Source organism: Epinephelus moara, chromosome 20 (assembly GCF_006386435.1).
Source record: "Epinephelus moara isolate mb chromosome 20, YSFRI_EMoa_1.0, whole genome shotgun sequence".
NCBI classification, from domain to species: Eukaryota; Metazoa; Chordata; class Actinopteri; order Perciformes; family Serranidae; genus Epinephelus; species Epinephelus moara.
In genome coordinates this window covers 44,089,963-44,115,200 of record NC_065525.1, presented here as the reverse complement: position 1 = coordinate 44,115,200, position 25,238 = coordinate 44,089,963, and the positions used below count along the sequence as shown (strand labels likewise).

General features: G+C 41.1%; 2 protein-coding genes across 3 annotated transcripts in view; both read right to left on the bottom strand.

Moving 5' to 3' along the window:
• The window catches only part of cadps2 (Ca++-dependent secretion activator 2), a 633,342-nt gene extending 628,071 nt beyond the window's left edge, over positions 1–5,271 (bottom strand). For both annotated transcript variants that reach the window (XM_050072844.1, XM_050072843.1), the window contains exon 1: positions 4,622–5,271. In XM_050072844.1, coding sequence (XP_049928801.1) covers positions 4,622–4,972 — 351 coding nt within the window. In that variant the 5' untranslated portion in view covers positions 4,973–5,271. The remainder of the gene's footprint in view (positions 1–4,621) is intronic.
• Positions 5,272–9,735: 4,464 nt separating this feature from the next.
• The window catches only part of slc13a1 (solute carrier family 13 member 1), a 20,299-nt gene continuing 4,796 nt past the window's right edge, over positions 9,736–25,238 (bottom strand). The window contains exons 5-15 of the mRNA XM_050072883.1: positions 24,890–24,929; positions 24,648–24,729; positions 20,210–20,367; positions 19,816–19,935; positions 16,154–16,252; positions 14,514–14,615; positions 14,122–14,213; positions 13,727–13,821; positions 12,930–13,091; positions 10,723–10,860; positions 9,736–10,572 (exon numbers count right to left, since the gene is read on the bottom strand). Of these exons, the coding sequence (XP_049928840.1) occupies positions 10,429–10,572; positions 10,723–10,860; positions 12,930–13,091; positions 13,727–13,821; positions 14,122–14,213; positions 14,514–14,615; positions 16,154–16,252; positions 19,816–19,935; positions 20,210–20,367; positions 24,648–24,729; positions 24,890–24,929 (1,232 nt within the window). The 3' untranslated portion in view covers positions 9,736–10,428. The remainder of the gene's footprint in view (positions 10,573–10,722; positions 10,861–12,929; positions 13,092–13,726; positions 13,822–14,121; positions 14,214–14,513; positions 14,616–16,153; positions 16,253–19,815; positions 19,936–20,209; positions 20,368–24,647; positions 24,730–24,889; positions 24,930–25,238) is intronic.

Below are 25,238 nucleotides of genomic sequence, written 5' to 3'. Positions count from 1 at the left end.
TTTTTCATGCATTTACCCATGTTTATCCATGACATTGTGTAAATGTCCGTGGCGGACATTTGAAAGCGAGTAGATGACAAACAGTACAGTAAACTTGTAGATAACTCAAATATATGTAATAACTTAGGTGGAAAATGCTTTAACATTTCATGCAGCCTACATGCAGCCTCTCGGCTCGGCAAATGGTAAACAACTGGCTGCCGCTGGCTTCTCTACGTGTTGCTTCCATACGCAGTCAGTGGAGCCCAAATGAATGGAGCGGAGCGTGTGTTGTGTTCAGGCGTTGTCAGGTAAATAACAAATTCCGGCACTTGAATAGGCCATAGCACAACACAGCAGCATGTCAAGTTGGCAGAACCTGAGCAAAAATACCGTGAAATACCGTGAAACCGATATGATTTTTTCTTTAAACCGTGATATGAAAATTTTGTCATACCGCCCAGCCCTAATATACATGGTCATTTTGTGGATGAAGGATTCCTTTAAGGGGTTACAGTATAAGTTAAACGGTTATCCAGCTTCTTAGAAAGTCAAAGATTGCTGTGTGTGAATGACTGGCTGGCTGTATGAACCGATCAGGACCGCAGTATTTAACCTGTATTCACTACGGCTGATAAGAGCAACCAGAGGCGAAGTAACACAAAACCAGTGGTGGAACAAACACAACAAAGAGGCGGGTCGCACAAGGTCAACAAGAAGCAGATACAGTGAGGTGGAGATGAAGAGCTGCAGGCGACAAACTGGTGCTGCAGCTTAGCTGAACTCAAACTTATCTCCAAACATTCCTGTCACATAAAAAACACTAGACTACAGCTCTGATTATCTGATGGCTCATTATATGATTAATATTCTTCACATCCTGATATCAATAAGCATATTTTTTCAATATTGCTTTATATCACAAGATCACATCAAATATAGGCTTCCATTGCTATGAGACTGTCACAGTACGATAACTGTCTCAGAAAATATTGTGGTTTCGTAGTATCACAGTATTGCATCATTTTTATTATGAATGAAACTGAAGGGTTATTTTTGGTTGGACAAATAATTTATTACTTTAATTGAAACCATTTTAAAATGGAAGTATGTGTTAAAAGTCCTTTTAAAAATAGCTTAAATAAAGGTGAGAGTCACCGTCCAGCTGCATTTTCTGTTTCAATATCGTAGATTAGCAAATGTAGAAGGTATGATAATTGTCAAGTTTCATATCACGGTATACCTTAAAGCTAGTATACAGCTGCAGCAAGAGTCAAATGTAAGATCACAAACCAAATAATCAAACTAATGTTCAAATCAATTAACTGACCTTTCCTTTTAGTCTGGCGCTCCACTGAGTCTGTGAGCTTTAGCGCCACATTCTGAATGCTATTCATTCAGACGTGGTGAAATTATAATTGTTTGTGATTTATGTGTCTTGACTTTTTTTTATTTTCTGTTGGCTTTGCTGACAGCTGGAAAGCCGTGTTTACATCCATTACATCATAGTGCCCAGGGCCTACCCTCCAGTGTCCACTACTTAGCTAACGTTAGCCTTAGCTGCTCTGCCCTGTGCACCACCTGGGTCAGGTGGGAGCTAGCTAGCGGCACTACTCATTCGGTGAGTGGGACGGGGTTGCTGGGGAAACATGGGGGCCGCTCTCCGGTCACCCCCACAGAGCCATGAAAGCAGCTTCATTTTGAGCCGTAAAACCCCCATTAGCATTGTTAACTATGTTAGCACCACTCCAGCTGTGCTGACACTGCTAACAGAGATTACAGTAGATAACAAAGCTAACAGAGGCTTGCGGGTCAAAATACAGCTGCTTACTCTTTGGGGAAACTGGAGGGTGGGCACAAGGTTTCCAAAGCAACCGTGCTTGGTTAGTTAGTACAGCGATACTAGCAGTAATCGCTGAATGAATCAGCTAGCTAACTTCCTTTGTGTTGGGAAAATGTAACCACATGCGTTTGTTGTTGAAGGAAAAAAACATCAATTTGCGGTGTTGTACCGACGTAGTGCTTTTATTTTGAAAGACAGCAAATGCAAACGCTAACTTTCCTGTGAAAACCGCGGTGTATTTTTAAAAGACACAATGCATGTAACAGGCAGAAGTTGACACGGTGTCCGAGAATGTTAACAACCAACACACCCAGGGTACCTTGCACAAGGTCGAAGTGAGAATATGCAATACAGTAAACTGAAGAGTAGCAAAATTAATCTATAGACCGACAGCAGTTAACCCATTAACAGTTAACTATTGACATCCCCATTCACAACCCAAATATTTAGCTTACTGTCACAGAGGAACAAAGAAACAGGAAATATTCACATTAAATGAGCTGAAATCAGATTATTTTGACTTTTTTTACTTTTAAGATGACTCAAATTAATTCGTCACAGTTGGTGATTGATTTAATAGTAGATAACTAATCAATCAATCATTGCAGCTCAACTGAGAAGCATTAGTTTGGTCAGACAAGAACACAATATGATTGTATCATCCTAATATGAACAGGTACAGCACAGGTATCTCAACTAGACATGCCACAAAATGGTGAACAGTGTCTCTCACACATTCCCAGAGTCCGAATCATTGTCTTCAGATGTCATTTTGTTCAATAGCAATCCTTTTTGGTACCGACTAAATTACGCAGTAGCTTCATTTAAAATTCTGTCCCCGCAGCCCCTGACCTGAGCAAAACAGAACATTTTAATCTGGATCGGTCACATCCACACAGGCGACCTGATCCACTTAATAAGGTCAATATTAGACCCAATACTAATGCAGTGAAGTAGATCGGAGGACATCTCGTCTCAACTGGGTGGAAAATTTAATAAAAACACTGACTGTTTGTTCTCAGATCTGCTTCCTGTCACAGTTTGCCCTCCGATGACTTTTCCTCCGCAGATAAATCCACTCCTGCCGATGAGCCGTTATCCTGGGTGTTATATTGATTCCTCTTTCCTGCAGCGATCCAGTGCAGTCTGCTGGGCGAGAGTCGAGGGATTCAAACTGGCAACTCACCACACACAGACACGCCTACTGACACCTCCCACCAGGGAGTACTGCTACATGTGAAACTCCACTTCCTCTGCGAGACGAGAAGTCGATGCCACATTCTTCAGGCCTTTTAATGAATTCACACTCTGTTTATCTATGAATCAGCGCAGGGAGAAGCAGGACTTCCATCATGAGTTGGAGTGAAAATTAATACTCGGGAAGAGGCCGATTCCTCCTGCTGGATCCCAAGTTTCTGTCTCATTAATGTGACATGGGTTTAATCTTCTGAACTTACACTTGTGCGCAAATAAACTCCCACGTCTGCCTTCTGTCAGAGCAGATTCATCACTCAGACGCACGCGTACGCTGAATGAAAACGCCTTGTCTGCATATTGAAATTAAACACCACGAGACGCTCATTAACAAGCCTCCCGGTGGGACAGAAGAACATGGGGGGTTCTCCAGTGGGATACTGGTGTCGCTGTTTGTTTTTATCAGTGAGAGCTCGCAGGTCCAGGCTGCCCTCCAGCACAGCAGAAACGCATTCATCTGAATCTAACATGGACAATCCAGTGGAGAACTATTCACCAAATCAGCTGAATGGCTTCTGAATGTGGTGCAGCCAAGGATGACTTCAATGCATCCTGCAATCTAATGCATGGACTCCAGAAAATAAAATCCACACAACAGCTTTAAACTGAATGCACAGCCGTGTGTGGCTTTGGCTGAGTAGAAAATAAAGGTGACTTTAACAGAACTACCCTCATGTAGCGTGAAGGTTCTTAAAGTAAACCCAGTGAAGCAATTTTCATGTTGCAGGACATTTTAAGGAGAAGAATCCCATCAACTGTCAGTTTACATGTGTTTAGTTGTTTGCATTTTAAGGCTTATGGCACAAATAATGAGCTTATAGTAAATACAGTGAATTTTAAGAGGAAGTGAATTTGAGTTAAACGTTTTTGTAATGGTGATGGTTTACTGATGGTATCTTACCCCATTTTCTTATTTGGTAAGAGGTGCATGTACAATAATGAGTTAATGTTGGTGTCACAGGGTAGTTGATTCTTTTCCAAGGCAATTTAAAAAACTGCAAAGAGCACACATGTGCAGAGAAACCCTGATATTCTCAATTCAACCGAGTGTCTTTACCACCACACCAGATTCCCTTCGGATTTCCTTCAATTTAAGGTTGACATGAGGCGAATCGAGCAAATACACACTGCACAAACCACTAAAAGAGCTTACATTACACAAGTCAGTTGGATGTTAAATTCGGCCTTCATTTCATACAATATGTGGCGCTTGTTTGAGAGATATTTGAAATTTAACGGTTGGATTAAAGCAGTGGACGTCGCCCTCCAAGCAGCGTTTTGGAACGACAACACCGTGGAAGCAACAGGAGAATCGAAGAGAAAAGAAACTATTTCGTTAAAATGAGTGACTCATGACAAATTAAATGTTTGCCGAATTAATTAGTAGTTACTTATGATTCCAAAAACATTAAAAGTTTTGTTGTTTGTCTTAAGCATTTTGTGGGTTGAGAGAGTCAGCTTTAATTTGATAGATTTCTAATGGAGGTTAGCCAGCAGGTCGCTTCCTACCAGACAACAGGTGCATGTAGTTCGGCTCAGACTCACCTTCTGCTGCCGCCGGGCCATGTCGGTGGGCTGCTTGGCGTTGAACGGGTAGGCGATGCACCGCAGGACGAACACATAAATCTGCAGTTTAATTTTCCTCTCCTCTTCCTCCTTCTGGATCCGCTCGCGCTCCTTCTTCTCCTCCTCCTCTTCACCTGTGGCGTTGCCTTCTTTAGCACCTTTACCGGGTGCACCTCCAGGTGCGGCGGACTGCCGCCGCTGGCCGCTCGCCCGGCTGCTGCTGCTCCCGCGTTTCCCCGCCGAGGAGGCAGCCGGTTTCCTGGGAGTCTCCTGGACAACTTCTGGGTCGGACTCCCCGCCGGTGTCTTCGCTGGAGGACGGGTCCAGCATGGTGTCACGGCGGTGAAACTCCGGTTCGACAGATCAAAAGAAAGACGGGAACAACTGTTAAAGCTTTAGTTTGTTTGTTTTAGTCGACGTGGCGTTAACGGCTGCACTTTACCGACCGCCGGTCCGTCCCCGCTGCGGCCGCTGGTGTTCGGAGCCGCGACCCGAGAGGAACGTCGGTGTGTTTCCAGGGGGCGGGGCGGGGGAGTGCTAACGTTAATATTTGGAGGTTGTGGCCGCGTGCGCTTCGTTCCGTCGCACCGGGGATGTGAGTGCTGGAATGGCAGCGCGCGCCCGCTGCTTCTGGCTGCTGCTGCACGGAGCTCGCGCGCTCTGAGACTGAGCGCTCCAGCACACAGGTGAGCAACCTGTAGCTGCAGCCAGAGAGGAGAACTACAGAGAGAGGTCTCACTCTGCCGCTGTTTCGAAAAACACAAAACTCACTGAACACTGAGTCTTCTTTTTATTTCATGCTGCACTCAAAAATGTTCTGTGTGGAGCCACAGAACATTTTGAGCCTTATAATTAATAATAAGCTACAGACAAACTCTACAGAGGTCTGTTCATGATTTTTGGTACTTTAACTACACTATAATTCTCTATTTTCCTCAAAAACTTTTAATATTTCGGATTTCAAACCCTAGCTGGGACATGAAAGACGAGCCACCACTGTTGAGGGTCGGCAACATTTAGAGGTAAAGGCCCCAGACTGCACACAGATGATGCACGTTTTAGTTGATGAAATGTTAAATTATTATATTTTTTGGTGCTGAGGCTACACAGTTCTACAACTGGAGAATGTAAGAACTTCTTTAGGCCACCAACAACAAATATAAATTAAAATTAAAGTGTTGAAAAAAAACGTCAGTCATTTCCATGTGATTTTTTTATTTTTTTTGTCAAAACCACCAGGAGCCACAGGTTGCCTACTCCTGAGTTAAATAGTAAAAATAAAAATAAAAAAAATGGAAAAGTTCTACACTCTGGCATTGTTAACATTTTGAATGCAGAGGTACCACATTACAAGTTAAAGTCCTGCATCCAAAATATGGTTTAAATGCTAAGGTGTAGGATTTAGGTGGATATATTGGCAGAAATTGAATGTAATATAATAAGTATGTTTTCTTTAGTGTATAATCACCTGAAAATATGAATCACTGTGTTTTTGTTACCTCACAATGAGCTGTAGTAAGCAAGCAAATAAGCAGTAGTTTCGTGTTTCAAGGAATACTGAAGTTAAAAATCATAAAACTTTAACTAAAAGCCTAGACCCAATTAAATGCCCAGTCTCTTTTACTAGCCTGGTATGGCTACACATTTTAACAAATAAAGGCCTGTCTCCATTAGAAGCCTGGGATCTCATTTATAAACATTGCATACGCACAAAACGAAGCCTGAAAGAGGCATTCGCCACTTACTACGCAAAAGTTGTGACCCATAGAAACAGACTTGATGGGACAAACTTTGACCCATGCTTATGAACATTTTGGAGACGGGAAATTGGCAACACAGATGGTGAGGTGGAAGAGTGATGGTAGAAACTGTGATGGGTTTTTTTGGCACATGCCATTTTTGGTTGCCAAGCAGTTTTACAGAAGTTCTTGATGAAGATGTATAAAACCGGGTTGTTGGCTCCCCACTGAAGCTAACATTAGAGAGCACAGACAGAGCACACCTCTCCGCTCCTCCATGCGCCTACATGGAAAGCCTAAAGGTTCATTCTCACTGCCGCGATACGGAAATGCAGGACGGATTTGCGGAATATTCGCACAGCGCCTTTCCGCGCTCAAACCATACACACAGGCACGGTACGGACGCGGTGCGGAATTTCGCGCTGTTGTGTTCCAAGTCCGCGCTGCGTGAACAGGTGCAGATGAACATGGACAAGAGTAGTAGCAGCAGCGGCAGCGGCAGCGAGCTAGCAAGCTAACGTTTAACAAGCGTCAACATCAACTTTCTTTAGCACTTACCACTCTCACCGCAGCCACCAAGCTGGACAATGGACTGCCAGACGTTGTCCTTTAATTCATTGTTCATAAAATCATCCCGTCTTTTATCAAAAAGGACGGGGTGCTGTGAAACGAGGTTTATCAACCTTTCTCCCATACTGTCCTGCCCGGTCTGCGTGACTATAAACAAACAGTTTCATTGGCCCAGCTGTGTAGTTCCGCCGGCGAATTCCGCGGGGGGTCAAAGTCTGGGTGGAAACTTTTTTCACAGTACGAAAGTTCCGCCCCAGTGTGCAAACTTCCATAAGAACCCATGAAATCAGCTTTTATATTTTTCCTTGCGAATAATCCACACGGATATTCGCCCTCAGTGAGAATGGACTTTAAGGCAGAGGAAGCACACCTCTCTGCCCCTCCATGCGCCTACATGGAAAGCCTAAGACAGAGGAAGCACACCTCTCCGCCCCTCCATGCGCCTACATGGAAAGCCTAAGGCAGAGGAAGCACATCTCTCCGCCCCTCCATGCGCCTACATGGAAAACCTAAGGCAGAGGAAGCACACCTTTCCGCCCCTCCATGCGCCTACATGGAAAGCCTAAGGCAGAGGAAGCACACCTCTCCGCCCCTCCATGAAAGCCTAAGGCAGAGGAAGCACACCTCTCCGCCCCTCCATGCGCCTACATGGAAAGCCTTAAGACAGAGGAAGCACACCTCTCTGCCCTTCCATGTGCCTATAGGGAAAGCCTAAGGCAGGGAGAACAGTAGCAAAGTCCCCCCTGCTTGAGATCAGCTGATGTAGCTGGATGTGAGCTGAGCCTGACATCGTGTCCTGCCTGAACTAACACATTGCTCAATTAAACATAAAGCTACAGTCAACAGTTGCCTTGCTTAGTGACTGGAAACAGGGGAATTAGTTCGCTTGGCTCTGTCCTGTATGACACAATCCACCTACCAGCACCTCGAAAGCAAATTAACACACTATATTTCGTTGTTTCGTCCTTACAAAAACCAAACCATAAGAATAACAAGTTGGCTGCTTGTCCCCACTGTATTTCCACTTCCTGTGCCAAGCTTTTTTTCCCGATTGTGTGATACCTCTTTTTACATAGACAGTCTTTGACTAGAAATACAAAGCAACATGTGTTCAACTCACACTCAACCAGAGAGCTGGAACACAGACACATTTAAAGATGTCAGGCCTCACAGTGAAAATATCAGAGGCAATATAAATAAGGCTTTTATCAGTACTAACAAACAATACATGCAGGCACTCCATCCCATAATTTAAACACCAACAACACAATTTCTCAAACAACAGTTCAGGAAGCACAATTTATGGACAAACTAAACATAAAACAAATATCAAAGAGGACATTTTGGGAAGGTGTAAATTGATTTATTAAGAATAAGACTGATGATATTTCCTTTGCCTACTCTTTGAAATCGTCCAAACGATGCTCAATTTGCTGCATTTCCTTTTTATTTATTTATTTGCTGTCATTGTAAAGACACACGTAAAGGAGGGAAATGTTCACACATGCGTATGAATGTAACATTGATATATGATTCAAAAATAAAGATTTATAACATATCAATGTCTGAGTGTGAGCAGCCTGTGTATGTACATGTTTCTTTTTCTTATTATTTTCTAGAACGTACAAACATCCTAGGGTTAGAAATTAAAGTATAAAAATGGAAATCATGTATAGAAATTCCAAAATATTACCCATGTATATTAATGAGAGTAAATAAAACCGTTCAGCTCAAATTACAGCCTCCAACTTTACGATCAAGTTGAATCGACACTTCTCTGAAACAGTTTCAAAAACTTCAGTAAAGGAAGGATGTGTTGCTTTGTTGCTGCACTAACATGAGTTTTATTTAGGTGTTTATATTTATACTGTTTATTTAGACAGTTTATGTAAACAGTTTGTGTTTAGAGGCTGTAATTACAGACACTGTGTCCACTAGAGGTCAGTGTTTCTCTCAAAGACAGCAAATACATGCAGGAAAAACAAGTTGTGTGTGTGTGTGTGTGTGTGTGTGTGTGTGTGTGTGTGTGTGTGTGTGTAGTCAAGTATTATACTGTTCCAGGTGCAGTGTATGTACAGAACCCCTGTGCCTTGCTGCCATTTGTGTACATTCATTCATTTTCATTCAAACTTTATTTACACTAAGAAAGACTCAGTCGGGAGCACGTTTCAAGTTTTCCAGTTTAACCAGCCCATTCTCAGTCCCAACTCATCAAATATCATCACTTTGTCAGCAATTTCCACGTCAGAGGCAGAAACACAGACGCACCTTTCGCAGTGGTGTTAAATCCACCAAGCATGTCAGTTCTAAAGTCAGCAGGCAACAACCAAAGTCATCAAATAACATTATTTGTCAGTGAACGTCAACATTAGACACGGAGGCAGAGAAGCACCTTTCATGGCAGTATGGTCCCCACTGGTTGATCGCAATTTGTAACACCACCGGCAACTAACGCTATATAAAGAGCAAGGCTGTTTGATTCTGCATAATCTCTCAAGACAGATTCTGCTAATTTTACCGATGGATTTCCAGATTGGATTCTGCATGAATTTTAAGTTAAACCATGATGTTTTTTTCTAAACATAATAGAGTGCTTTGTTGCCTGAACCCAAGGAAATCAACCTAAAAGCTAAGTATTTAAATAAAAGACATGTAATGAGCACATATTGTACATTTCCTGTAAAAATGGAAGTGTATTTTAAGGAGACACAATGCATGTAAGTGTACACTGACACACTGCAGGAGAACGCTGAGTTGAGTTGGGATGAAAACATGTTGGTTTTACAGCTCTTGTAAATCCCTAAAAAATGACAAAACATCAAAACAAAGAAACAAAAAATAACAGATCAATTAAAGAAATTATTATCTCTGGCAATCTATAATAAATGTATATACTAACATAAAATCGAACATGATTAAAAGTTAGTATCGTCAGCAAAAGTCAGACAAAATAAGAGTTTATGAACAGTCGTGGCTGACATGTTAGCAAACAGCTGCCAGACACACGAGAATCAGGCTGGGGCTGTGTTTGTGTCCACCTGATGAATTTAAATCCAATATTCACTCGCCTTTTACCTCTGTTTTGGTCTCTACCAACTCCTGAGGTAAATATCTGTCTTTATAGCTGCTAAATGTTCAACTTTCTTCACAGTCTCTGGCTGTGTCTGTCTGGTGTTTGGTGTTGGGCAGCTGGTGCACAGTGGGTTTATCAGAACTCGTCTGCTTGAAACATTGAGACTGAACCAGACAGAAAATGTGTTGCAAAACCAAAACTAGGAGCTAAAAGAGGCTAACAAGCTCAGTTGAGCTGCAGAGATGGTGACAAGTCTCTGTGGATTCATCACCATAAGTAACACTTTTCACATTTGACAGTAAAGAGTATCAATCCAACGACCACCTCTCTGTGCCACGGCCTGCTTAGAGCACCTTCAGAGGTCCCTGAGCTTCACACTGTGATCCATGCTTGGGCACCAATCATCACGGTGCTGTGGAGTTGAACCCGGGCAGGACCGGCGCCCAGTCAGGATACGTATCCAGGGAGAATAATGGAACACCCCATGTCGCCACAGCCAACAGGGCAGTAAGGACGCCGATCACGTTGACACCAAGCCCCGCCTTCACCTGCAGCAGCGATCAGACATTGAAGTTATTTCAATATGCATAATAAAATTTAATGCTGAATGTTTGTACATAACAGCAGGTTGTGTTAGAGGAAATTATATCTGCTTTTTGTTAACAAACCTGTTTCTGTGTTTGCACCACAGGACCTACCATGTCCACGATGTTGATGTGTCCGTAGGCGAATACAACAGCGTTGGGCGGGTTGGACACCGGCAGCAGGAAGGAGAAGGATGTGCAGAGGGTGGTGGGGATCAGGACGTACAGCGGGTTGACGTGGATAGCCTCAGCCTGAAGAAAGACGGATCACATTAACAAAACCATCTGTCTGATTATTCAACACTCAACAATGTCTGTGATCAAAGTAGGAATGTCATTCATCATCTTGGAATTAAAGGTTCGATCAACCATCTTTGTCAAACTTGAGTTTGTCACACTTTCTTATTCTGTGACAACTTATTAACATTATGTGAGGTGTTTTTTAAAGTTACACACATTTTTGAACTTTTTATTTAGAAAACAAAAAGGTTCTATCTCCAAAATCAAACTCTAACTTGGTTTTATAGAGTTTCATCTGTGAGCCAATCAGCACTGAGACTAACTCAAAGCCCTCCCCTCCGGTCGCCACTTGTTAGCTTGTCTTGTGCTCTGCACTGCGCACCAGCTGTGTCTGGTGGGAGGTAGCTAACAGAGCTCATATTCTCACGGCAGCAGACACAAAGGCTGCTGTCAGCCCTAGAGGGGTCTCCTCTGGTCTGAATCAGGGACTCATGTTGTTCCAAAGTTGTATAATTGCCTAGAGTTGGTTCGTGTTCTCACGGCAGCATTTACAAGAGGACCAGATCAAATGCCTTGTGTGAGAAAGCTGCTCTTGATTGGTCAGAATTTCCATGTGGGAAAAATCCAGGAAGTAAAGCAAACGTTGAAGAAGAGTACACTTGCAAGATAAATGTGACACTTTCTAATGTCACAATGGAGGGACAACTACGCAGGTTGATTTTAGCGCTGCTCATCGTGGACTATATTGCTGTCATTGTTCATTTTAGTCAAACCATACAGTTTGAAAACGAGGCGCGGCTCCAACTAGAAAACAATGTTTTGATGCATTGGATGTGCTGAATGTGCATATTAAGGCAGTACAGGAGGAGGTGCACATTAATAATCCTCCAGGACTGTAACATGCTCATGTTTAACCCAAACAATGTGTCATGTGACTGCAGTTGCTTCACATCCAGGTCGGAACACCTTCTCACCACAAACCAACTGCACCAGAGTTCCTTTGGAACCAGACTGAGACCACCTCTTCAAGAAGGTCTCAGTCCGGTTGTTTTGGTGCACACCTGAGTGTGATTGCTGTGTTCACACCTGCACAAACGAACCGCACTGAGGGGGCAAATGAACTTGAGTTTGATTGAACTGAACCAAACAGGGCAGGTGTGAAAGCAGCCTCAGTCAATGGAGCACCACATCAAAAGGAAAGGCCTCTTGTGTTTCATATCATTTAACGTTTTCTTTTCTTTTTTTTCTTAAAAATTAACAAAATTACCGACCTGACATCTCTCATACAGAGAATATGTAGAATCAGGTGTGTTACAGCAGCTGTTTGTAGTCTAACCCAAAGAAAGACTAAACTAGTCCAATAGTCCAATAAGAAAACTAAGATTTGTTCAACAAGAAATATCTTAAAAACATCATAAAAGGCATTAAATTAAACTTTCTCGTGCACGCAGACACTGTTACACTAATTTTATGTTTTAAAACAAGTTCTAAGTAAACTGTATTCCTTGAAAATCATTCCTTCTTTTCATGATTTGTGAGATCGAACCTCATAACTCTGAGCGTTGGACTCCTCTGTAAAATCTCCATTTATGAAACTGACAAGATTTTGATATTTTACACTTAGAATAACTTTAGGGCATCTGCCATTTCTGTGTATGAAAGAGTGGTTCCACAGTATAATTTTTGCTTTTTGGAAAAACTCTGAAGCTCAGTATCTCAAAACTGTTCAGAACGCAGACAGAACTTATAATTCTAAGGTGGCACTTCGTCTGTTTGTCCATCTGACTTTCATGCACGACAGTTTGAACACTGGTCATCATCCCTTCATTCTTGACACCTACTGTTAAAACAAATAAAAAAAGAATATGACTATCATGAGAAAATATCCGTCTCAGGGAGGAGGACCCGCAGGACTCTAAAAGTGAAGTATACAATGACAATAATATTTTCAACAAACAAGATGAGCCACAGGTCGATACTTTCATCTTTCAGATGACGACGGAGTCATGATATCAGAAAATCATCTGTTGGTAACTGACGGCATTTAAAAGTATTAAAAAACAAAAACACAGAGAACGTACCAGAGGAGAGAGGATGGGGAGGAAGATCGTAATGGTGGCGGCGTTACTGGCCACCTCTGTTACCGTGGTGACGATGAGGCAGGCGACCGTGATCGTGGCCAACACTGGCAGATCACCCAGAGGTGTCAGCAGCTCGGCCACCCACAGAGACAGGCCCGACTCCTGCTGACGCACACACACATCATGACGTTATGGCTGGTTGAAGCAGACTAAAGGGTCAGTTCACCCAAATTACAAAAAGCCATCTCTCTGTTAGTGCCCCTTTCATATCTGCAGTTTATCCCAGAAATGTTCAGGAACATTTCCTGCATGAGGTCATGTGTGAATCGGAGCAGGAATCAATATTCGGGGAAATCTTTACTGCTTATTTTCAACGTCAAGACCTAAAAAAAATCAGGAAAATGACAGTACGGCTGTGCTGCTGTTGAGGCAGTGTCAGCAGATACTCGATCAGGGGCAAAAAACCTCGTCAGGACATCCCTAGTTTTCACTGCAGCTAATGTCTACCAGAAATAAATCTAACTTTTTTACCTTCAGACTGTTTGCCCTTCTTAACAGTCGCCATGATGAGCTATAAACTGGCTGCTGGCTGTAGCTTCATGACAGTGTGACTGGTCTCCTGATCGAACTCTCAGCAAAATGTCAACTTATTCCTTTATTGCAGTAAAAGTGATGCCTCCTTTTGAAACACATTTTTTCTCCTTTCTTAGTGAAATTTGTGCAAAATCCAGAATCAGATTACATGAACCACTGTGAATGTATGAAGTGTATGTTTGACACGGAGAGACACAGCTTACCTTTGTGCCTTCAGCGAGTGCAAAGCCTCCGCCGACCAGCAGGGCCACTTTCCACGGCATGGAGGCCTGAAACTCCTTCCAGGAGATCATGGCCTCTGGATGAAGAGAGATGAGAGAATACATCCTGTTCACATGTTTAAAGACGGATAAAAGTTGTCTCTCCACAGACTGAACCCTGGTTATCAGCTGGCACAGTCATCGACAGTTGTAACATGCTCAGAGGGTAAAATCAGACATGACACACAGCTGCAGTTGAGTAAAAAAGAATTTAAAGTAAATTACAAGTACCTCAAAACATTATTTTTGTAAAGTACTTGAGAAAATGTACTTAGTTAGATGTGGATGCTTCACTAACCTACCAATCACAGATCATCGGTAACGTCTTGTGTATGTACCGTATTTCTTGGAGGGTCCGTAGGCAGGTATGATGAAGAAGAGGAGGCCCAGCAGCAGAGCCACGGTGGCGTCAGTGATGTAACCTGAGTGACTGAGTGAGACGAGGACAGAAAACATAAAGTCAACAACCAAGAACATGTCGGTCCATATAAACACTTTCTGACTTCCCTACTCGACCCTTTCAGGTCCTGAAGGTGTGAATATTTAAAATACAAATACAAATTTTTGTTTTTAAAACACACGGTCATTTCCTAAAACAGCTGCTCAGTAAACAACAGGAGGACATAGTACATTTGTTAGGGACTATATCCAGTGGCGGATTGATCCACATTTGGTGGCAGCAGCACGGTGTGAACAAACCACAGATAAATAAAAAAGTAAAGTGACTCACTGAGGGAAGAGAGACGTCCAGCCCGGCATGAAACCTGGAGACCTGGTCAACCACAACAACACCATCAGCAGGAAAACCACCCCGGTGACCATCTCCTGAGAACTGAATGAATGAATGAATGAATGACAGGGTGGATAAAAAGATGGCTGGATGGATCGATATCTAAATTAGAGAATCAATGTAAGAAGATGATGATGGATGAATAACTGAAAAGGAATTAACAGACAAATGAACAAATGAATGAATTAATAAACATACAATTGAATGAATAAATGAATGAATGACTGGATGATTGAATTAACATAGAAATTAATTATTGAACACACAACTGAATGAATGGATTTATAAATAAATGAATACATAAATGGACATACGACAGTGTGAATACATTAATGGATGAAAGAATATACAGTATAACTAAATAAATGAATGAATGAATGAATGACTAATTAAATGCATGGGTGGATGAATGCATGAATGGACATATAAATGAATGAATGAATAAATCAGTGAATAAACATATAACTGAATAAATGATTACCGTAACATGATAGGCCAAACACATGACTGAATGAATGAGTGATCACAATTGTAATAAGTATTGAATGAACAAATTGAAATAACAACAAACATGCCATTGTATAAATGACTAAATGAACATGACAGATTGAATAAATGAATGAATGCCTGAATATGTTACTGACCAATACAATGATTTAATGTATAAGTGAATGAATAATGAATTTATGATTCATTGACTGCTAGAATGAATGAATGAATGAATGAATGAACATATAACTGAATAAATGCATAAATTAATCAACATGATTGCAATAAAAAAAAGTGAATGAATGAATGTAAGTGACTGACAGAATGTATGAATGTATGAATAACTGTTCAAATATATAACTGAAAATATCAATGAATAAGTGAACATATAAATGACTGAGAGAAGGTATGAATGGATGTATGAGTGAATAAACATATACCTGGAGAAATGACTCAATGAACATATGACAGCATTAATTAATAGATGAATGAACATATAAATGTAAGAGTGAATAAGTAAACATATAACTGATTGACTTGAGGGGTGAATACATGAATGAACACACCAATTAATGTGTGAATGTGAACATATAACAGAATATAAATGATATAACTGAATAAATCAATTAATGAGTAAGTGAATAAACATAGAGCTGAATAAATGAATGAATTCATAAATTACTTAACATAGGATTGAAGAGGTAAATGAATGAACAAATGAATTTATTCATGAATGACTTAATCAACGTAAATGAACATATATATATATACATAAAATATATAAAACATAAGTGAAAGGTGGATGGATGAATTAATGTATGAGTGAATTAACATTTAATTGACTAATAAGTAAATGAGAACATAACTGACTGGCAATAAATGTATGTATGTGAATAAGGAACATTTACATTAACTAATAACTGATTGAACTTACAACTGAATAACTGGATAACTGAATGAATGAATGAATGAATGAATAGATAAATTAATGGAAAAATTAATAGATAGGAATTGACTAACTGACTGACTGACTGACTGACTGACTGACTGAATGAATGAATGAATGAATGAATGAATGAATGAATGATCACCTCATGGGTCCCAGCGTCCTGTATTCTTCTTCTATGACTTCTCTTGCTGCTTTCTCTTTGTCACACTGCTCTCCTCCACGTCTCCACAGGAACCTGAAACTGTGTGTGTGTGTGTGTGTGTGTGTGTGTGTGTGTGTGTTTGTGTTGAGTGCACACAGACATTATATTGTTGATAGGTAACATTAAATCAGATGATTGACTGTGATTGGTTAAAGCACACTCAGAGAACACGGTGCTGACTGAGTAATGAATGAATGAGTGAGCCTGAGCGAAGGTTGGCAGCGCCCACAATTAACCTGTCTGACACCATCACACGGCTGATACTAACATTAGCATTACGCTCACACCTCTCAGCCTCAGGTCGTATTAAAATGAAAGCAGGTTTCATGGAGTTCTGAGATGACATCAAACGTTTATTAAATCCAAACTGAATTATTCACATATTCAGCGTCTTTGATTCACTCATCTAAGGTTTACAGTTTGTTCTTTAAAGTTGAAGCAATGTTAATATTGAATTCTGATAAGAAATCAGAAATGTAATGTACTTTTTTAATTATTATTATTATCATTATTATTAGTGTTACTCAATCAATCAAACTTTATGTATATAGCGCCTTTAAAACAAGTAAAAATTACAGAATTTTAATAAAACAAAATAGAATTTAAAAAAACAGCAACCAACAATGAAAGTTTGACAAAAACAAAAAAGAGAAAAAAAAGAATAAATTAATAAATAATAATATTGATGAAAAAATAAGTATAAATAAATAATGAAACTTTAAAATTGTGAAACACTACATAAAAACCAGACTAAATAAATGGGTTTTGAGTTGATGTATAACGATATCAATAATTTGTAGCTCCTCTCAGATCCTCTAGAAGGTCTTTGCAGCAGCTCAGAACAACACCTAAAAGCAGCATCGCCTAATGTTTCTGTTCTGCCTTGTGAAGAGAAGAACTGCAGAGGCCTTCCTGGATCATAATCTAAAAGCATTTGTGAGAGGGAGTCTGGTGCATGGCCATGTACTGTCTCATGAACTGATGTTGAGACTTTAAAACAGGTGTAAAGGGTGAATTAAGTGTAGCTGATTTATTGTATTCCTCCGTAGACCAGAAAGGAGAGCGCTACATTAATCCAGCCTGCTGGTTATAAAAGTGTGCATTAGCGTCTCTGTGTCACTCACAGAGAGAAATATTATTGTCCTTGGTGTTTATACACTTCACCACCCTTTATCAAGGAGGAGTCAAGCATTCAATGTCTGACATTAAGCATATTAACTTTTTTCTTCGCTGTTCTTCACTGAGCTTGCTCTCTGTGCTCACTCCATCTCAAAACTACAGTCACTGGCTACGTTGATATGCACAAATATTCTGGTTTTTGCCCTTATTCTGAAAAAGACAATATTCCTACTCAGCTGTTTACATGTCTAATAAAAATAATCATCACACTAATGCTCCTGTTTACATGCAGCCGTGCACACTCTGATTAACGTGCCCTTACAGTACGTGTCATTTATCACATCTAAATATGATAAAGTGGAACAGCTGAGGCACCTGGTCATTTTGTATCTTTCCATCAATTTCTTTCCATTTTTAGAGGTTTTTTCAAAGTGGACTTGTTTAACCGCACCAACACAGCCTCCCTTTTTCATTCCTTGAACCGCCTTGTGGAAAAGGTCGGCGTTCCAATATTTGCACATATTCAAAAACCTGTTGATATCAAAGTCTTCTACAATGTTTAAAAGCTGGTGTGTTTCTTCTTGGGACCAGAAATGTGGACATTTCTTTTGGGCATATGTTTCTTTACCAGCCTTGCAAACTGCTGGTGTGTTGGTTTGTGTGCAACGTATCTGTGACGACGTACAGAGCACTGAATATATGCCCAACTAATGCTATTAAAAGCTAAACAATACTGGCATTTCACACATCTAAATCAGAAAATGACACATACGGAAAAAGGCCTAATCTGAAATATCCAAATGGAATATGTTGTTTACACGACACATATCAAATTCAGAATATTGTCATATTCAAATAACAGTGGAATATTAGTGTGCATGTAAATGTAGCCTTTGTTTAAAGTTTAAAAGTTAAAAGTAAGTTTAAAGGGATAGTGCACCCAAAAATGAAAATTCAGCCATTATCTGAAGTTTTAGAGTCCTCACATCACTTGCGGAGATCCAAGGGGAGAGGAGGTAGCAACACAACTCCACCTAATGGAGGCTGATGGCGCCCCAGATTCAAACGTCCAAAAACACATAACTTTAAAGTTGATAAGAAGACATTTACGAAGGACTAAAGCCCCGATCACACAGAAAGCATTCTGCAGGTTGCAAAACACGAGGCGCACCGCACTGCCTTTTTTTTTTTTTTAAATTAAATGCCGCTAGTAAAAAAGAAATGCTTGCTTGTTTGTTGGGCAAAGGGAAACCTAAAGGACCCTAAAAAAGAGGCTGGATCATGGGGAGTACCACCAGTTGGTCCAGGAGCTTCTCCTCCATCATGGACGTTTACAGGCAGATTTTAGGATGACTCAAGGGCAGTTTGACAACCTGCTGTCTATCATCAGGCCGTATAGCTCTGGGTATCCAGCAACCACTATCACCAGTTTCTACTCCATTGTTTACCAACTGTAAACTTGTCGTGACCACCACAGAAGGCCCGCCTCTCACATCATCCGATTGGACAATGGGAGAAGTTGAAGAGTTGAAGTCTTTCCAACTCCAGGAGTTCAAAGTTCTTCAGCAGAAACGCCAGGCGCCTAGAGCGCAGAAACATGAGGCGCGTAGCAACACAAAAAGCTTCTTTCTCATAAAAAACAATTACTAAAAACCACCTCCAGCTGCTGAAACACTTTCTGTGTGATCGGGGCCTACATTAACGGAAAAAAAAAAGTTTTAAAATTAAACTTGTTTATTTTAATATTTGGCTTAAAGGACCATCTCTTTGGAACAACCTCCTCCACTACAATCTACATCTACATTATCAGTACTCAAAAAACATCTAAAATAGACTCTGATTTACAGGATTCATGCACTTCATTGGTTTCTTTGTAACACATCTCAACTCACATTTGTACATTTTTCTATCAGTTTTGTTTTGCTGCTTTGTCCTAAACTTGGATCATTTCTGAAATCTCTGTCTTTTTATCTTTATGTGTGATTATTGCTGTTTAATAGGCGAGGCATCTTCATTTTGCATTTTTGGCCTCTAACCTCTCCTGCACAGCTTTTTTCTTTCCTTTACTATCTTCTCTACGCACGTGTGTGTGCAAATAAAAAAGAAAAAAAGTCTGAGAGCAGCTCAGCCACAGTGTGTTAGGATCACATGATATGTCATCTCTGCTTGTGACTTTCCTCAACATGTGCAAAAAGATAAATGATGGAAGCAAACAGTTCATTACATACTGGCCTTGGACCGCACGCTATCTTCACAACAATCAAACACAGAAATGTGATGAATGTAATAGCTGTCGTAAAGAATCGACGGACAGGAGACAAAAGGAAAAACAACACAGGATGAAGCTGATAATGTGGAGAAGAATACAAAGAACAGATGCACAGACGGAAGGTAAAGAGCTGGTAAAGAACCAGACAGACTCAGATGAGCTGAAGTAAAGACAGATGTAAGAGGTGATTGGCCGAGCAGATGATGACACTCACTCTGAGCCGATGAAAAGCCAGTACAGCCAGATCCATGTCAGCAGCAGCATGATGACACTGATGGGCAGGCACAACAGCAGCCAGTTCCCAAAGTTAATGCAGTCACAGTTTGGGTAAATCCTGGATTTAAAGACAGTGTTTGAGGTGGATTTAATTGCATTTCTTAATGCACACAGAAGCTTTGAATTCTTCTGGCTTCTTCTTTAATTTTCCAGCAGACTGAACTAAACAAACATTCTTCACATGAGAGAAAGTTAAATTTCAGTTTTATATTTAGCCAATACCAACTCTGACACAGAGTTGTATTCATTCTGTATGTTTCCTGTTTCTGTCATTCCCTTCCCTTTTTATTCTCTCAGTCTCACACACTCAGCATGTCAGGTGCACCACTCACTGGTTGAGGTACTCGGAGAAGATGAGGTTGGGCGAGGTGCCGGGCAGCGTGGCGATGCCTCCGATGTTGGAGGAGTAGGCGACGCTGATGCACATGGCTTTACACACCATCAGGTCCTGTTTACTCCTGCTGGGAGCTGCAGGCTCAGGCACAGCAACCTGCAAGGCAACACCAAGGGAGAAATTACCCAACATTAGAACAGTGGTATTATTTTCGTGACTTGTAGTGATAGTTGCATCATTAGTAGTAACTGTGGCATTAGATGGAGAAAGAAAATGCGATTGGTTAGCAGTATTTAGCATTTAGCAGCATCATAACAGGGCTGCCAACTATAATAACATTTCACTGATAGGAGTCGTCGTGGTGTCAGTGGTGAGGGCAGTGGTACAACATTAACAGCAGTATTATTATTAGTATAATATTTGCAGTAGTAACAGAAGTAGCAGTGGTGGATTCAGGCTGTCTGTGTTGCAGGGGCAGAAAAAGCATCAGCTGCATTTGTTGGGGCATCAGTGTGCAGAAAGTGTTGTAGCATGTGGCACTCACTGCTGGTCTTTCAAACAGGGGAAGCTCACTTTAAGTTTACACCATAAACCTTGTCATATGGTAGCGAGGCAGTAACTTATAAAAGGAACATTTAATTGAAGCCGTTTTCAACCACAATCGTGCCATAGAACCACAGCAACATACACCTCAAAGATTTTCAGCAGGGTTAAACACCTGAGGTGTACAAACGGTGAAAATGAGCGATACGGAAATAAGGAACTCCGGACGGCACTCTGTCAGAAGACTCCACTCGCAAATATCTGCATGGGGCTGAGCTTGAAATGCGAAGCGCTGTCAATCACAAAGGGGTTCAGCCTTTTAGACAATTCCTCCAATCATCATGCAGATACCGAGCGTCCACTCCCGCCTACCGCTCCATTAGGTCCCAGAAAAGCTGAGCCTCCCTGGAAGTGACGAGTTTGTGGCATTTATCCAATGACCATCTCGCTTTGCTGCATGAAACAAACCTGCTCAGCGCTGTCTCATAGGAATGCTTGGAGGCTCTGCGTCCACCGTGCTGATACGAGAATGTATGACAGGGAGGTCGCGTTTGAAAACTGGTGATAAACAGCTAACGTTTGAACATCATAGTCGTGATGTTAAACGCATCCTAGCGCACGTTTAATGCAATGTAAATTCTTATTTTAATGTAAATTCAATAGTGCATATGTGACCATTTCTTCCATGAAATTTTATGGGAAAGTTCAGCCTCCCTTGTCACAGAGCAATCGCCCCTGGTGGCACTGTGTCATGTTTTGCAACAAATTCTCATCTAACTCATCAAATACTGCTGATTTGATGCGCTAGCTACCCTCCTGCATCAGTCTGGAAGTTCAGGGACAGCTTGTCAATTTATGCCTTTTACATGCATTGTGTCTTTTCAAAATAAACTTCCATTTTCACAGGAAATGTAAAGTGTCTGCTCTTTAAATGCATACAAGGTTTTTTTTTCCCCAAACAAATTTACAACGTAGCTAACACACTTTGTTTTTAGGTTTACTTCCTCAGGTTTAGGCAACAAAAGCACGTGGTTGTGTGCTCAAATGTGCTCATTGCTAAGCTGTCTCGGTTTAATTTTTCCCTCAGTGCTTTAAAATGGTTTAAATCCTACCTGGAAAGCAGAACACAATCCGTCAGAATTAAGGGTAAACTATCACCTTATCTAAAAAACGAAGTGGGGGTACCCCAGGGATCAATTCTGGGTCATCTACTGTTTAGTCTGTATATTAATGATTTGCCTTCTGTCTGTACCGGTTCTGAAATTCAAATGTATGCAGACGATACAGTAATCTATGTACATGGTAAAAACAAAGAAGAGGTGGCAAAAAAACTTTCAGCAACTATGGTGCAGGTATCTAAATGGCTCCACAATTCCTGTCTTCACCTTAATGTTAAAAAAACTGTTTGCATGTTTTTCACAAAGAAAACATCTAATACACCTGACCCAAATGTGTATGTTGCAGGTGAGAGGCTTCAAGTAGTGACAGAATTCAAATATCTGGGAATTATTCTCGACTCAAACCTCACATTCAAAAAACAGGTAAAGAAAGTCATGCAAACAATCAAACACAACCTGGCCAACTTCAGATACATCAGAAATTGTTTAAACTTGGAAACCGCAAAATTATACTTCAATGCAATGATAATGCCCCTCTTAACATACTGCCTCACCAGTTGGACCCAGACCTGCAAAACAACATTAAAACCAATTCAATCTGTGTATAAGCAAGCCCTAAAAGTCCTGGACAAGAAATCCTTTCGTTATCATCACTGCAATATCCTGGACAAGCATGTCCTTTTAAGCTGGGATAACACTGTAAAATTTCACAACATAAATCTAGTTTTCAAAATTCTCCATGGTTTGGCTCCACCACCACTTGCCGACTTTTTTACATTGAGCAGCAGACTGACCAGATCGGCCTCAACAACTACTCTCATCGTACCACTGAGAAAAAGTTCCTTCAGCCAGTCAGCCTTCTCAGTGCGAGCTGCCCAGTTCTGGAACTCATTACCACCACACATTCGCAATATTGAAACACACAAAGCCTTCAAACACACTCTAAAAATATAGTTAAAAGACAATCAGGCCTGCGATCAGAATCAGTAGTCCATACTAATCCTATAATTCTGTCAATCTGCTTGCGTGCCTCTCTGCCTCCATATTGCCTGCTTGACTGCCTATCTGCTTGTCTGTTTCGCTTGCTTACATGTTGCTTAAATGTGCGTTTTGTTTTGTATTGTTCTGTATTGTTTGTTCCTGGTGTCCTGCCAATATGCTGCATTGCCACTATGTTTGTCTGTTTGCCTGATGTAACCTACCTGCCGGCCGAAGCTTATCTTCCTGTCTTTTAATGTGCTTGATGTGCTTTCCATTGTGATTATGTGCCACTTCTTGTCTTTTACTGTGTGTGTTATGCTTTCTATTCTGATCCATGTGCTTTTATACGCGCTGTGCTGTATATTTTACTGTTATTACGCAATGTTGATTGTAATGTTTTTTTCTTTTAGCTGGCATTTAGCACCTTGCCTGGGGACTGCAGTTGGAAACTAGCTACTCAGCTAAAACTGGCACATTTACAGAAATGTTCATTAATGTGCACTGTCCCTGTACAAATAAACAAATAAATGAAATGAAAAAATGGTTAAGTTTAGAATAAACATTAGCTTGAAACAGAGTGATGCAGGATTTTTTGTACGCAGACGTGGAAGTTAGCATCACCCTTGTTACCTCGTTGAAAATTCCATGGGATTTTCCCAAACAAATGCTTATGATACTAACACTGTTTGCTCAGTGAGATGATCTCCACAAATGAACACCACTTTTATGAATTTTAAAGCGTAAATGCAATCGGCAGAAGTGAAAAGTTAACATTAGGTTACAAACAAACTACACTGCGGTCACATGACTTCAATATTGCCACCACAGAGGCTGTGTGTTGTACCTGATGCCCAAGTCCACTGACAAAGTGGCAGTATTTGACAAGTTTGGTTGCTGCCCACTGCTTTAGAAACAGCTGCTTGGTGCGTATCATACAGCCACAAGCTGTGCCTCTGTGTGTTGGTGTCTGATGCTGAGATCCACTGACAAAACTGTGGTATTTGACAAGTTGGTGGTGAGAGCAAGCTGTGTGTTTTTTCCATTTGAAGGCCACCCTAGAGGGCAATTCATCGTGTTTTCTCCACTGGATGGGTGACCTTTAGGGCACTAGGGATATCCAAGACAGCACTTCTGCTGCTTGTTCTTTGAACAAGGGCATCATGGGGCTCTGAGATTGATTACAAAGTGTGGATCTCTTACTCACCACCTTAACAGAGCTATTCTTGGTAGAATCCCCCCTCTCCTTATCTTCTCTTTTAAACTTGAAACATGGAAATTACAGTCTCCAGGACTTCTTGTGTTTTGTGGTGCCCGATGTCAGAAGTGAACTGGGAAAGGAAGCTTTTAGGTTCTTTGCACCTACTGCAGGGAACAATCTGCAGAATGATCTTTAGCTGCAAGACACGTGACGCTGAATGAGTTTGGTGAGATCTATTTCGCCTGGGCCGTCTGTGTGCAAATATCTGATCATTTTCATATCACTCAAATCTTTGTGCTTTTGTGGCAACTGTTGAAACTCTGTGTTGCTGCTGCTCTTGGTCAGGTATCTCCTGTAAAAGAGGTCTTCTGTCTCAGTGGGACAAACCTGGTTAGTTAATGACAAAACTAAAAAAATAAAATAAAGTTGCAACAGCAGTAGAAACACACGTAACAGCAGTTTCAGATTCAGCAGTAGAAGTAATAGTAGTGGTTGTTATACAGTCAGTAACAAAAGTAACAGTGGCAATAGCAGCCATACAGTAGCCGTAGTCGTAGCAACAGTAATATTATACACATCTTCAGTGTTTTTCGTACCTGAGCTGCAGCAGGCTTTGACCCTGTCTGCATCTGAACACAAGTGAAGGTCTCTTCAGAAACATCTGGATGCCTCCTGTCACTGAGAGACACAGAAATATAGTATTAATATATACTGGAAGTTCTGCTGAGAATACTGCAAACACCCAGAACCCAGAGGGACAGTAAAGGCAACACAACAGGACAGCAGAAGTGATCGATGAGCAGCAGTGCACAGAACGAAAACACAGTCCATCACATACCTCATAATTTCTTTCATCTTTTCAAAATGGCCGTCAGTTTCTGCAAAAATAACAGGTGGTTTATTAATGTGTCTTTGCTCTCATGGCTCCACTGCGTTGCTTCTCTTCATGGCAGTTAACCGAAAATGGTGGAGAATAATGTCTATGTACTCCTGCACCCAAAAATGAAAATTCAGCCATTATCTACTCACCCATATGCCGAGGGAGGCTCAGGTGAAGTTTTAGAGTCCTCACATCACTTACGGAGATCCAAGGGGAGAGGAGGTAGCAACACAACTCCACCTAATGGAGGCTGACGGCGCCCCAGATTCAAATGTCCAAACTGAAAGCACAAAATATCTCCATAATC